The 14,227-nt window shown below is 35.8% G+C and overlaps 1 protein-coding gene and 1 pseudogene across 1 annotated transcript; both read right to left on the bottom strand.

Annotated features, from left to right (window-relative positions):
- Positions 1-3,704: 3,704 nt before the first annotated feature.
- On the bottom strand, positions 3,705-10,600 carry LOC149019675 (beta-glucosidase 11-like). Its single transcript, XM_089154118.1, has 14 exons — positions 10,402-10,600; positions 10,241-10,304; positions 8,189-8,247; positions 7,273-7,348; positions 7,113-7,184; positions 6,919-7,006; positions 6,469-6,727; positions 5,841-5,956; positions 5,529-5,749; positions 5,374-5,438; positions 4,423-4,488; positions 4,251-4,338; positions 4,006-4,096; positions 3,705-3,915 (listed from the first exon to the last, which is right to left on the bottom strand). Exons 1-14 carry the CDS (start codon positions 10,561-10,563, stop codon positions 3,705-3,707), a joined length of 1,638 nt encoding a protein of 545 aa, XP_089010244.1. The 5' UTR covers positions 10,564-10,600.
- LOC149019676 (inositol 3-kinase pseudogene) lies at positions 8,790-9,414 on the bottom strand (annotated as a pseudogene).
- Positions 10,601-14,227: the final 3,627 nt, after the last annotated feature.

Raw genomic sequence — 14,227 nt, 5'->3', positions numbered from 1 at the left:
GTCGAATGAGATGAATGTGCCAAGTCGATTCTTCTTTGTTGTTGCAAAATTCGCAAATCAGTGTTGTTCCTGCCCATTTAGAGAGAATCATCTTAGTTGGTAGTCTTGCATTTAAGAGACGCTAGAAAAAGGATTTAAACTTTGGATGTATTGGTAAATTTCCAAACAAAAAAAAAAAAAACTCCACCATTGAGAGTATGGTGTTAGTGAGTCCTGGCTATTTAATTTTGATAGGGTTTTTCCTGCTAATTTGACCGAGAACTCACCTATTGTCGATAAAAGAGATATCCATGAGTCATGTGTTGGGGATGGGTGAATTGAAAGAATTGGTTGAGATAAGGAAGATGTTATTGAGATGGCATTGGTTTGATTGTTTAACTCCATGTTTCTTTGTTGGTAGGTTTGGTAGACTTCTTGTACTATAACTTGTCTTTGCAAAAGGAGAAAATTGTATTCACCTACCGTGTGATCTGTTGAATTACGCATTAAAGGATCATACCAGAAATATGTGTCATTCCCATCGCCAATTTTCTTTAGTACCATCATTTGGAGCAGGGGAAAAATGCTAGTAATGCTATTCCATATCCATGATTTTGTTTCTTTTTTTTTTTTTAACCTTTGGATCAAATAGTGACGAGTTGGAAAGTATCTTGTTTTGAGAAATTTTCCCCAAAGTGAGTTTGGGTTATTGAGGAGTCTCCAGCCTTATTTGAGAAATAGAGTACAATTAATATGCTCCACACCTTTAAATCCTAGTCCTCCTTGTTGTTTAGATTTGGGGCATCGTTCCTAAGAAATGAGTGTCAATTGTTTCACCTTGTTTGGTTTTCCCAACCAAAATCGCTGACATATTGCATCCAGTTTCCTGCATACAATTTTGGGAAAGCGAAAGTACTACATTATATAAAGGGATTGAGATTGGAGTATCGATTTCATGAGCACTTCCCTACCTGCATAGGCTAGAGATGAGGCTTTTTAAGTTGCCATTTTGTTCCCCATTTTTGCTAGGAGATGATCAAAGTTTTTTGTTTTAGCCCTTCAATGGAATAGTTGAGTTCCTTGGTAAGTAGCATTCTTCTTCATTTCCTTAATTCTTAGTACTGACAAAATTTATCCTTTGTTTGCGTGGTCCACATTTCTAGAGAAAAAATCACCACTCTTTTCAAAGTTAATTTGTTGTCGTGTAATATCAAAGAAGATGTCAATGGCAGCTTGTAGTGCTAGTACATCTTCCTTTTCGGTCTCACAGAAGAAAAATGTGTCATCTGCAAAAAAATGATGTGAGATTTTCAGAGCATTTCTGACAATTTTATTACCTTTGAAGAGATTAAGTTCCGTGTATTCAGTGAGAATTCTGGATAGAACTTCCATTATAATAAGAAAGAGATACAGGCTCAGGGGGCATCCTTGCCTTAGCCCTCTAGATCCAGTGAACCATAGGTAGGGACTACCATTAAGTTTCACAAAGAATGAAGCTGATGATCTCTTTTGACAATAGCACATCAATGGTTATCAAAACCGTACGGCTGGAAAAGTTTGGTTATAACACCCCTTCAACATTATCATAGGCCTTTGACATATCTAGTTTTAGAGCCACTGTCCAGTTTTGCTCTAGTTTTGTGCATAAAATGGTATATCTCGTGTGCAATCATTATATTATTTGTAATTTGTTTATTAGGGACAAAGGCACATTGACATGGTGAGATGAGGTTTTGCAAGTACGATCTGAGCCTTCTAGAAAGGATTTTATAGTTAACATTGCATAAGCTAATTGGTATGAATTCCAAAACCATTTTTGGATTTTTAGTTTTTGGGATAATACAAAGCAAAGTATGGTTTGTCCCAAAAGGTACAACTAAGTTAAAAAAAAAAAAAAATTTACAAAAGAATAGAGTTCATTGCAAATTAGGTCCCGATTTTTTTGGTAAAAGAAAGCATTGAAACCATCAATCCTAGGTGTTTTGTGTGGGCCTATGGAGAAAAGAGCATCTTTAATTTCTTCAATTGGGGTTGGACTAGAGATATTCGGTGGGATCAGATTTTGGTCTATAGGAGGGAAGAGTGCTTCAACAAAGCCAGGATCCAGGGGATTTGAGGATGTGAAGAGGTTTTGCATGAAATTAGCAAATGTTGTTGCAATTTCCACATTACCTTTAAGAATTTGACCATCATGCTGCAAGGTTTCAATTATTCTTTTGTGACAATGAATTTTTGAAGCTAGATGATATAATTTGGCATTTCCATCCCTATCAGAGATGTATTTTTCTTTTGATTTTTTGAACTAGAATTGTTCTTCAGCCTGTAGAGCCCATTGGATGGTGTGGGTTTTTTGTAGGATTAACTTTGAGTTTGGGTGGTTGGTAGCCTGTAGAGTATCAATTTCACAAACTGTTAGGTGAAATAGATTGTCAATATTCCCAAAAACTGATATGTTCCAATTCTGTAGAAACCTAGATAGGTTTGCCAACTTGATGTGTAACCCTTGTTCATTGTCATTTGACAAAGCATTCTTGATAGTATTTAAAAAGTCAGGTGCAGTTGATACCAGGCATTTTGAAAATGAAACAGTTTCCTCTCTTCACTCATTTGTCACTCTCATGTATATTGTTCTTTCATTGAATGGTACAAGCCTTCAGGGAGATACAAACCCTCCCTAACGATGCCTTCCTGAACCTGGGTTGATTGGATATATCAATGCTAGGAGTCTGATAATCTTTCTAGCAATGAGGAAAATGCATTCCCTTGATGTTTTCGCACCACAAAATAGTGGTGAGACTATTAGTAAACATTGACAAAATAAAAAGTGGAATTTCAGTGGGGCTCATCATGGGTCCCACCCCTATTGTATTGTTGAAAAGCACTAGAGGAGCGCATTGTTCCCCCAGATGGGGAGCTGATCCAGACTAGTCCAATACTAGTAGTGCATTTAGATTCTCTATCTTCAAGGATAAAGCTGATCTTCTAGCGATTAATTAACTTCATGTATGCTTAAATTTATTATTGGTACTTCTCTTGTCTCTTTTACTTAACCTTGTTTGGATTCATAGAGCTAACTCTATTGAGTTAAGGTAAGATTGTGATTGTTATTGTTATTGTTGCAAATGAGTTTCATTAATTTGTTACCTTTAGCAGGAAAAAAAGAAAAAAAAAGAAAAGAAAAAAAAATAAGATTAGAAGTGTGGAACCAAGCAAAGTAAGAATAAGATGGCACAATAATTTCAGTTTAATTTTTTGTATGTGAACTATACCACAAAAGATTTCCTTTCATCGAAACAAATGAGTCCTTATAACACCCCAAAAAAAAAGAGGAAGAAGATGAAGAAGACAGCAATATAGCCACATCCTTAGCAACATAAATAAAAATTTATTTGTCAAAGATATAAAAACATAGCCATATATGGACACAAATTAGGTTCCAAGAGAGGATAGAAAATCTAGAGATAAGTAATTGATCTCCATTGCTCTCATACTCCTCTAATAAAAGTGGGAATTCATGAAAAAACAATAATTTTCACCTATTTGTATATAGAAAAACTTTTATTTCTCAAAATTTTTTATTTTTTAAATGGACACTTTTAGATATAGAGGGTTGGGATATTACATATGCCATTTGCAGGGGTCAAACTACGCCATTTGCACTAAGCGGTATGGATCTTAGATCTTATTTGTCGACCAACCCTGCATTGGCTATACTAAATATATATTTATTGGTCATATGAGTATTGACCCTTGCTTCTTCTTCTTGTACCTTTGAGAAACTTGGAGTACCAATGGGCAGATAGCTTAGGGTGTCTCTGCAAATCAGTGCTATTGAAGTCTACGTAGTAGAGGCCATAACTTGATTGGTAGCCAAAAGTTAATTCATATACATCTAAAAACGACCAAGTGAAATACCCTTTGACATTTGATCCATTCCTATGTCAATTTCAAACACATACACATTCAGACATTAAAGAGGAGATCAGAAGGAAGCTTGGTTAAGCTAATGAGATATTAGAGAGATACCTCACAGCCTGTAGCAGACTATGAATATTGCCTAATAAATATTTCACTCTTGACAAGTCAAGCAATGGATCATCATGCTTCGTCGCCAGACCTAGAAACATGGTATGACAATGAAGTATTTTATCAAACATGATATGAGCGAAATTAATTATCTTTCTCCAAAACCCTTCTCAATAACTAAGTGGCATACATAACTGCAGAACATTATCATACTTTGATGGTATGAAGAAGAAAAATGCACTTACCATTTTCATGGATGTAGATGAGTGGATTGTCATAAACTTGCTTGATATACCCCAGTAGACCATGCATACCCGAGGGAGTAAAAGGGTCCTGCATCACATCCGCTTGAGTTAGCTCAGTAGGATTTTTTTTAACTAGTAGTTTTCTATATTAGGGGGTCGGGGTTATGTATACCATCACGGAGGGTCGAATCCATGAACTCTTTGCCAAAAAGTGTCGATCATTGCCAACTGAGCTACCCTGTGATGGTAGAATAAACATTGTTATTTCTCATAACATACTTCAGATGTATGATAACAAGAAAATTGTCATTGACATACTTGTGTGAAAGCCCATGTAGGTGAAATATTTTTTGTAATTGTTATATAGCTGTACTTAAAATTAATACATAAGTTATGACATTTGAATAAAACTAAGGATATATACAATTCTCAAGAAAAAGATTTATCATGAAACAGGAGTACATGCACTTATATGATAGCATGATATGATATAAAATACATGGAAAAGACCCGGCTAGGTCATCTTCTAGAATTATTCAAGCATGGTATCATCTAGTGGGTTCTTCCTTGGGCTTTGGGTTTTGTTCTTTTGCTTACCCTTGTTTTGGGATTACAGATCCTCTCGGCCGAGCAAAGGGTAGAATCTTGAACTAAGCCATTTTCAGGCTTAGGGTTGATTAGGGAATACTCAAGCCTTTAAGGCCAAACTTGCATCCTTAGTGGTAACCTTCCCTTCTATGGTTTAGGATACCCTCTACATGCTTAAAGAAGACCGAAATATTAGCTGTCCTAATTGCTTTGATTCATTATTTGGTGTCTTGCTTCGTTTCCTTTGCTATCTTAGCAGTAGACTCTGGATTTTTTCCCCCTTTTTTCTTTAAGTCTTTTTGCTAATACAGATGACCTTGTTGTGTGCGAGCAAAAAACATTTTGCACATTGGTAAACCATAAATGACAACCCAGTGCATGAGGCTGCTGCCACTGTGGGATTTGAAGAAACTCATAATGCATGCAGCCTAGCTTGAACTCACTTTGTTAATGCAGTTTTCTAATTAATCCAAGAGCATTTGGTCACAATGCAGTACTAGTTGAAGAGCTTCTATATCAACTAAAATAGATATACTCCATAGAACTGCATATGTTGCAAGATTGTTACCTGACCCGGAATTGGTGTTCCTCCTATATTATCTGCAAAGATAGAAGAATTAAGGTTATCTTCTTAAAAAGATGCGAATGAATTTGCTAACAAATATGAGTAGAAATGAAATCAACACATACATATTAATTCCGCAGCCATGTCTCTGACATGGTCCCTCTGATCATGGTTAAGACTGGTAGGATCATCTCTGACATACACCGTAAAGTAATAATTCACTGCAACGAAATCAGTTGAGCCTTTCACTTGTTTTGATTGGCTTGGAGTGAAAGAAGGGAGCCTTGAGCCAACATTTTTTTTCATGCTTTCTGGGTAATCTCCAAACATCAAAGGGTCCAAATACCTGCAACTTGTCATCTATTAGCGGATATTAAGTTAAATTTCTCTAATGTCTATCAATTTTCTTTGTTTAGGACGTTGAGAGAGAAACTTGCCAACCAACATAGAAGTCATTTGCCCTCTGAGTTGCCATGATATCTTCTGTTTTATTTGTTAATGGAAGAAAAGAGTTGGCAAATACATTGAACCCTATAAGTCCTCGTTGCTTGGCCTACATGAGCATCCATGTTCTATGTTAGATATCAATCACCAGTACCATTTCTTAGTTCTCTATTAAAACAAACATCAGGAAATTACGAATTAAAACAGAAACAAAAACGAAAAAACACAGATTTAACGTAGTTCACACATCAATGCGTTATGCTACGTCCACAGGGAAGGAAAAGAATTTCTACAGTGTAGAAGAGGGAAAAAAATAAAGACTAATTGCCAAAACGACGTTACAAGAACTCTCACCCAAAACCCTAAGGCAAAAATCCCAAACTTTACTCTGACCTCCTAAGTAAACATAAGGCACATATAGACTTTGGTTAGATAAACAAGTTGATCCGTTATGTTATTTGGGCCGAGCACCAAATTATGTCGGTGCAGATCCATTTTCAAAGTCAGGTACAAAAATTCGAATCACAATATAACATTCTCTATAGAGAGAGAGAGAGAGAGAGAGAGAGAGAGAGAGAGAGAGAGAGAGAGAGAGAGAGAGAGAGAGAGAGAGAGAGAGACCTGGTACTTGTTTTTGTACAATCTTGCAACTGATGCATAAGCAAGCAATATATTATGTGTGGCAATGTATGGCTCAACTGTAGAATTGCCGGCTTTGCAATCTTTGAAACCAAAAGGAGGAGAACAACGGACAGGTGGGAAAATTCCTACATCATACCCGCCTAGAATGAACGCATTAGGTTCATTCACAGTAATCCAATGGAAAACTCTATCACCAAACTCTTTGAAGCATACATCTGCAAATGCTGTGAAATCCTCCCTACATTAAATTTCCAGTCCACATTTAGTATAAATTTAGATCCCTTTGTCATCATCATGTATAAACCTCACAAATAATTTGTTGGAAAAAATAATTAAAATAATAAACCCAAATAAATATGAATTAATATTAAATAAAGATTTAAAATAATACATGCAATATATTTAAGGAGAAGAGTAGAGTATTCTAACACAATTTTTATGCTTAGCCATCCTTTGTATTCATCTTCGAGTTTTTGAGGAAGATCAAAATGAAACAACGTAACATGCGGTTCAATTCCTGCTCAATTAAAAAAAAAAAAAAAAAAAAAAAAAAAAAAAAGAAATGAAAAAACACATTTTTTTTTTCAATTCAAGTTGTATCACTTTTTCCTTCACCTCCTTACCATGGCTGAAGAGTTCATTAATGAGATTATTATAGTATTGTACTCCCTTTGGATTCACAGGTCCTCTTCCATCTGACAATAAGATGAAAAATAACTCAAAATAAAATTTATGGAGGTGAGTTCTCTTGGTAAGAGAATGTATGAAGGGTAGTTATCATACTTGGAATAACTCTAGGCCATGAGATGGAGAATCGGTAAGCTTCCAATCCTGTATCAGCCATGAGTTTCACATCTTCCTAGGAGACAGAATGAAAACATTCTCAACAAGTACCTTGCAGAAATTCAAATTCAAGTTTGTAGGTAAGGCTTCTGACATCTTCCTAGGAGAGAATGAAAACATTCTCAATAAGCACCTTGCAAAAATTCAAATTCAAGTTTGTATCTAAGGCTTCTGAGAAGAAGCAGACGTCGAGTGAAGACCCTAGAACCCCTTTTCTTGGACATGCCCTCCTGTGGGCTTCGTAAAAATTAAAGTAGATGCAACGTTCAATGATAAAGGTGGTGGGTTGTGTATTGTCTGTAGAAATTATGATGGTAAGCCCATTAGAAGGCTAGCAATTCCAACCCAATTCGACTCGATTCTTATAGAAGAAGCATTGGCTCTGAGGGAGGGAATCCTAATGGCCTTAGAGGAATACTTTAGAAATGTCCTGGTGGAATCAGATTCTGGGGAAGTGATTACTTTTGTGAAAAAGCTAGAGCTGATTCCAATGGACATTCAGAATATTGTATAGGATGTTTTGAACCTGTCCTCTCAGTTACAGAATATTTCCTTCCATCATGTCAAAAAGGAGTGTAATGCAGTAGCTGACTCCCTTGCTTAAGACTATGTCCGTAGTGTGTCAGACTTTTTGGCCTATTTTGAATCTTTAGTTTCTAGATCTTTGTAATCTTGATGCTTTGCGTGGGTCACGCGTTAATATATAGATCCTCTTCTACCGAAATAAAAAATTCACTAACAGGATTGTTGCTCTTACATGGATACTCAATGGTGAAAAAATAACTAGAATATGACGCTGAATTGAGAATTAAACTTTCACCCAAAAAAAAAAATTGAGAATTGAATGTGAAGATACCTTATATTTGTGATATTGGTCACAACTTATGTCAGCATTGCTTTTGTCCATTGTTCCCCCTGTAGTTTTCATAACCAATTAATAATAAAAAAATAAAAAATAAAAGAATAAAAAATAAAAGAAGAAGAAGAAGATGAAGAATTATTTTTATAACCAATAATACTATTAAAGATAAAACTAGATAATATAAATATTAAATGAAAAATGAATACATTACTAAATATATTTTTAATAAATAGCCATGAAATTTATGAGATGAAAAAACAATTGAAACACAATTAATTTCCTGCTAAACACTATCGCACTCCTAGTATTACGGAGTAAAGTTCTACTCCTCATGAGAGTATTAATTATAAGTAATATCTTGTTCCTATTGCCATATAATTAGGGGGATCCGTAGTCAATAAGTAAAGATAATGTTACACACTATATCCTTGAATAGAGATGATCTTAACCCATAGTTATATGATTCTTTTAGGGTAATTTTCATCTGGACCCCTTGAGGTTTGATCTATGTCATTTTTAGTCCAAATAAATGGACACTTTGAATCTGCATCCCCTGAGATATCCAATAAAATCAATTAAGGACAAATTGTAATTTTTATGACCAAAATACCCTATATTTATTATACCCCAGTAGCTTCCTCTGCAAAGCCTTAAGAAAGCCAATCCGAGGTATGAGATGAAAGAAACCACTCTCTCTGAGGGAAACAAACCTCACAGTCTCATCCAACAGGATCAAATTCACGAATTAACGCTTGAATGTTAACAAAAACTACATGACAGATATCAAGCATACGCTCAAGGGTTTCAGGCAGGATCTCCCCTCCAATACCAATCGCTAGTTCGAAATCAAATTGGGAATCGGGAAGGTCTAAAGGGTTAATCGGATCACATGTACGAACCCTTTCGAGAACACGGTCTTGAAACTCATTAGAAAATGGCTTAGAGGTGAAATAGGCATGGAAGACAGTGTTTAGAGAGGAAGAACAGAAGATGGGTTCTTGAGAGACAAAGTAAATAAAATCAGGGCTGACCTTGGAAACATAATGATAGGAGATGGAGAGATTGTCAAGGATGTTAAATACGAAAGATGCAACACCACCAAGACTCTCACCCACCACTTGCCCATCACGGATCAGAATGTCATCACAGTAATTTCCCACCACCAGACCTCGAAGATGATTCACCACCGCCTCTAGTTCTTCTGCAACTCGACTCACCATGGTGACTTCTTTGATCCGGAACATAAATTGAGGTTTGTTTCAGTTCTTCGTCAACGCCTTTTGATTTCATGAGTGCTTACAAAAACCCAAGTTCAGATCATGAAAACAAAGGGAGAGAATATGCGATGTGGACCAAATTATGCTCAAAGGATGAAAGCGTCTTCCTGAGTTTTGATTTGCATTCGATAAAGGAAGCGACCGCGCCAACAAAACAACTGGAGAGAGAGTAAAAAAAAAGCAGGGGAAGAGATTCTTGGGTACCTGGAACTTAATAGGGGGTATTTTGGTCTTAAAAATCATAATTTGTCCTCAATTGATCTTATGAATACCTCGGGAAGGCAGATGCAAAGTGTCAATTTATTTGGACTAAAAATGACATAGATCAAACCTCAGGGGGTCCTAATAAAAATTACCTATTCTTTTATTTCCATAAATATCCTTTCATCCCTCATCTAAGTGATTAGAGAAGTCAAAAAAAGAAAATGGGACAATTAGAAAAACCGAAAATAGGGGTTATTTGATCAACCCCATTGCATTCTAAATTGGGTTTTTATTGTTATTAAAAAAAAAAAAAAAAAAAAGGGGGGGTAAAAAAAAAAAAAAAATTATTTTTTTGTTTGTTTTTTTTTTTTTTTATTTTTATTTAAAAAAAAAAAAGTAAAAAAAAAAAAAAAAAAAAAAAAAAAAAAAATTACAACATGTAATACTTTTAAGACAAGGTCATGGGTGAAGTCCAGTCTTATATTATGTAATACCCATTTTTAATATATAAAATTTCTTGTGTAAAAAAATAAAAAAACGAAAGAAGAGAAAAGAAAATTTTGACCTGAGTGGGCAAAAGTGTCCCAATAGCTGGGAGTCCTTCCATCCTCGGCCACTGCCCCTTCAACCTGCACTTTCTCCTCCACATCATCAGTATATCTTCGTTTCAAAATTATATAACAAAAGAGAACCATCTAAATCAGTGAGAAATAATGATCAACTGACCTGATAAGCTGAGGTCCCTGAACCAAAAACAAAATCAGTGGGAAAATCATCTCTGCTTACTGAATCTCCGGCCTTGGTTTCACCTGAAACCTGAACCTGCAGACCCACCATGGCTACAATTAGTAGAACGAAGAGACTCCAAGATGGTTGGCTTCTCCACATCTCTCTGGGTCTTTGTTTGATTGAATATGTGAGAAGAAGAATAAAGCGTGTGTGGACGTAGCTAGGGTGGATTGAGATGTTTTAAGATGTAAAGGTGAAGATAGTGAAGTACTCCAGCTTGTTTTCTAATCCATAAAGAACAAAGTTCGGGGTAAATTATTGGCGAGAGAGCAAACAAAACATTAGTGGTCCTTAGTTCAATTCAATTCAATGAATTTGTAATCTAGTTCGTGGCTGGTTTTCTCTTTGTTTCTTTCTTCGTTTGAGTTGAGAGATTCTTTTCGCTTTTTGGCAACATCTCACTTGGGAGAAATTTCTGTCCTCAAAATTTTCAGAGAGAGAGAGAGAGAAATGGTGATTTAGACATATCTTGTCTTTTAGTAAGCGATCTCGCCCTTCATTCATCACCTTTCTAGTTTTCTCCGTTCTTTGAGTTGCGTAACCAATTAGAACTTTGTTGTTTTGATGACTCGATTCTCCAGTAGTTTCATAGAAGGCGATATTCAAATCTTCCCTACTTCTTGGCCAACGTCTCCATCATTCAGGAAAAGCTCTTCGCATTAGGTAGATGACTGAAATTGCTTGGGTGCTGCACCAGCTGTGTACGCTGGATATCAAAATGAACAGTCAAAATCTTGTTTCCCATTTCTGCAAAACATGTGTTCCGGGTCAAAATCTCGGCTTTTGTTTCGATATTTATTATATGCAGGCATGCAGCATCCATGATTAATCATAGTGGCGGGTGGGAATTAACTACCCTCTATTTGGTTTAGTTTGATTAGATATTTGATAGATACTATTCGAATCCAATATTTTTATCATCTTAAAGTTTAATTTTGAAGAATACATCATTATCTCTTCATTAATATTCATTAATAGTAAGTAATTATATTAAACTACTAATAATTATTTTAATTGAATATTAAATATTCTAATTATATTCAGATATTTTTGTCCATTAGACTTTGAATTTGGATTGGATATTATATGAAAATTCGATTAAGTAAACAAATTCGAAATCGGTTGCAAATTTACATATACGATGGATACCAGATTCGAATTTAGACAATGAGTTTAATAATGGGATTCAGATTCAGATATTACCGTATTCGGGCCGAATTCAATCCGTTTACGTATATATTTGTGACTTTTCTTTAAAAAGAAGTTGATTCTAAACCTCCATCACTATGTTTTCTCAATTTGAAACATGAAGTATAGGTATACGAGATAGCAGAATAAGGGAACATGAATATAAAAAGGCACATTCGGTGTCTAGATCCATTGAATTCAAGATCTCTGAGTAGGATCATATGATTCTTTAAATAGAAAATGACACCATCACTTTGTGAGTAGGATAGTATGGGTTTGTAGTCTAACCTTCATGACTTTGTATTTATAGAAAAAGAGATACATACTATGACATGAGCCACACAACAAATACAACATTGTACAATGGGGCATTTAGAATCTAAAGCATATGCTATGAAATCATTCCTACAGTTCCAACACACTTTTAGTTCACAATGGGGCATTTAGATCCTCCCCGCCCAAGGCTTTTGCCTATCCGTCCACCCAGGCCTCTGGATGGACAACATGTGGATGCTTTTAATTACAATCATCGGTTCAGCATGGGTTAATAACTTAAGTTGTTTCTTTTCAGGATGTGATCTGTCCGACGATTATCACTAAAAGCATTCACGTGTCAACCCTCCAGAGGCTTGGGTGGACGGACAAACAAAAGCCTCAAAGTATGGTTTGTCCCAAATGGTACAGTTAAGTTAAGACAAAAATTATTTACAAAAGAATAGAGTTCACTGCAAATTAGGTCTCAATTATTTTGGTAAAAGAAAACATTGAAACCATCAATCCCAGGTGCTTTTTGTGGGCCAATGGAGAAAAGGGCATCTTTAATTCTTCAATTGGGGGTGGACTAGAAATATTCGATGGATCAGATTTTGGTCTATAGGAAGGAAGAGTGCTTCAACAAACCCAAGATCCAGGGGATTTGAGGATGTGAAGAGGTCTTGCATGAAATTAGCAAATGTTGTTGCAATTTTCACATTACCTTTAAGAATTTGACCATCATGCTGCAAGGTTTCAATTATTCTTTTGTGACAATGAATTTTTGAAACTAGATGATAGAATTTGGCATTTCTATCCCTATCAGAGATGTATTTTTCTCTTGATTTTTGGAACCATAATTGTCTTCAGCCTATAGAGTCCATTGGATGGTGTGGGTTATTTGTAGGATTAATTCTGAGTTTGGGTGGCTGCCAGCCTGTAGAGCATCAATTTCACAAGATGTTAGGCGAAATAGATTGTCAATATTTCCAAAAGCTGATATGTTCCAATTCTATAAAAACCTAGATAGGTTTGCCAACTTGATGTGTAACCCTTGTCATTGTCATTTGCCAAAGTGGTCTTGATAGTATTTAAAAATTCAGGGTACAGTTGATGCTAGACATTTTGAAAATGAAACAGTTTCCTCTCCTCACTCATTTGTCACTCTCATGTATATTGTTTTTTCATTGAATGGTAGAAGCCTTCAGGGAGATACAAACCCTCCCTAACGATGCCTTCCTTAACTTGGCTTGATTGGATTTATCAATGCTAGGAGTCTGATAATCTTTATAGCAGGGAGGAAAAATGACTTCCCTTGATGTTTTCGGACCACAAAATAGTGGTGAGACTATCAGGTAAACATTGACAAAAATAAGAAATGGAATTTCAGTGGAGCTCATCGTGGGTCCCACCCCTATTGTATGGTTCAAAAGCACTAGAGGAGCGCATTGTTCTCCTCGGATGGGGAGCTGATCCAAACTCCAATACTAGTAGTGTGTTTAGATTCTCCATCTTCAAGGATAAAGTTGATCTTCTAGCGTTTAGGCTGTGTTTATGGGCCTTTGGGAAAGGGGATTTTCATGCCAGTTATGATCTATGAGGTAGAATGTTGGGCAACCAAGAAAAGGCATGTAAGCAAAGTAAGTTTAGTACAAAGGAGGATACTGAGGAGAATGTGTGGCAAGACTAGGAGAGATAGAGTAAAAATTGATTGTATTAGATCCAACTTGGATATTGCACTAATTCACGATAATTTATGAGTGTCACTTGAGGTGGAATGGGCAATGCCCATGCCCCCAGAGGGCCATTAGAGGCACCCGTAAGGAACAATGATTTGATGGAGCTAAGAGAGGTAGCTAGGAGTAGGGCTAAATTGACTATTATAGAAAGAGTAGAAAAGAATATGCATGTGCTAGGACTAGATGCTCATACAAGTACTGATAGGGCTGTCTGGAAGGCTTTGGACTCAGGGGCGGACCCAGGATTGAATATTGGGGGGGGCCGAAGAACGAAAGTCTAGATTGGGGAAGAACAAATGCTTTTTCGCCACATATTGTGTGGGCCTTTATAAGACCCATTGGGGCTTCCACCTATGAATTATTTTATTATATTAAAGAATATGCCCACATATTTGACAAAAATACGTAAATTATTGATAATTATTTTTTTTTCAACAAGATATAGGTAAATTAAAGTATCAGTACCAACAAAAAAAAAAGACTTTCAACCATAAAAAGTCAAATGCAAACTATTTTTTTTAGGTAAGAGATACAATATATAATCAAATAGCAAAAATAACAAAAGAAATAAAGAAACAAAAATA

The sequence above is a fragment of the Hakea prostrata genome, chromosome 4, assembly GCF_041222555.1.
Source record: "Hakea prostrata isolate BN-2017 chromosome 4, UWA_Hpros_2, whole genome shotgun sequence".
NCBI lineage: Eukaryota > Viridiplantae > Streptophyta > Magnoliopsida > Proteales > Proteaceae > Hakea > Hakea prostrata.
The sequence above is the reverse complement of the archived record's forward strand: the minus strand, read 5'-3'. Positions and strand labels throughout refer to the sequence as shown.

Excerpts from the sequence above, each read along its gene's own strand:
- LOC149019675 (XM_089154118.1), bottom strand. The coding sequence starts at position 10,563 with ATGTGGAGAAGCCAACCATCTTGGAGTCTCTTCGTTCTACTAATTGTA. Across the intron at positions 7,007-7,112 it reads TAATGAACTCTTCAGCCATG|GAATTGAACCGCATGTTACG; the intron begins GTAAGGAGGTGA and ends TTAATTGAGCAG. Across the intron at positions 4,339-4,422 it reads GGATTCGACCCTCCGTGATG|GACCCTTTTACTCCCTCGGG; the intron begins GTATACATAACC and ends GATGTGATGCAG.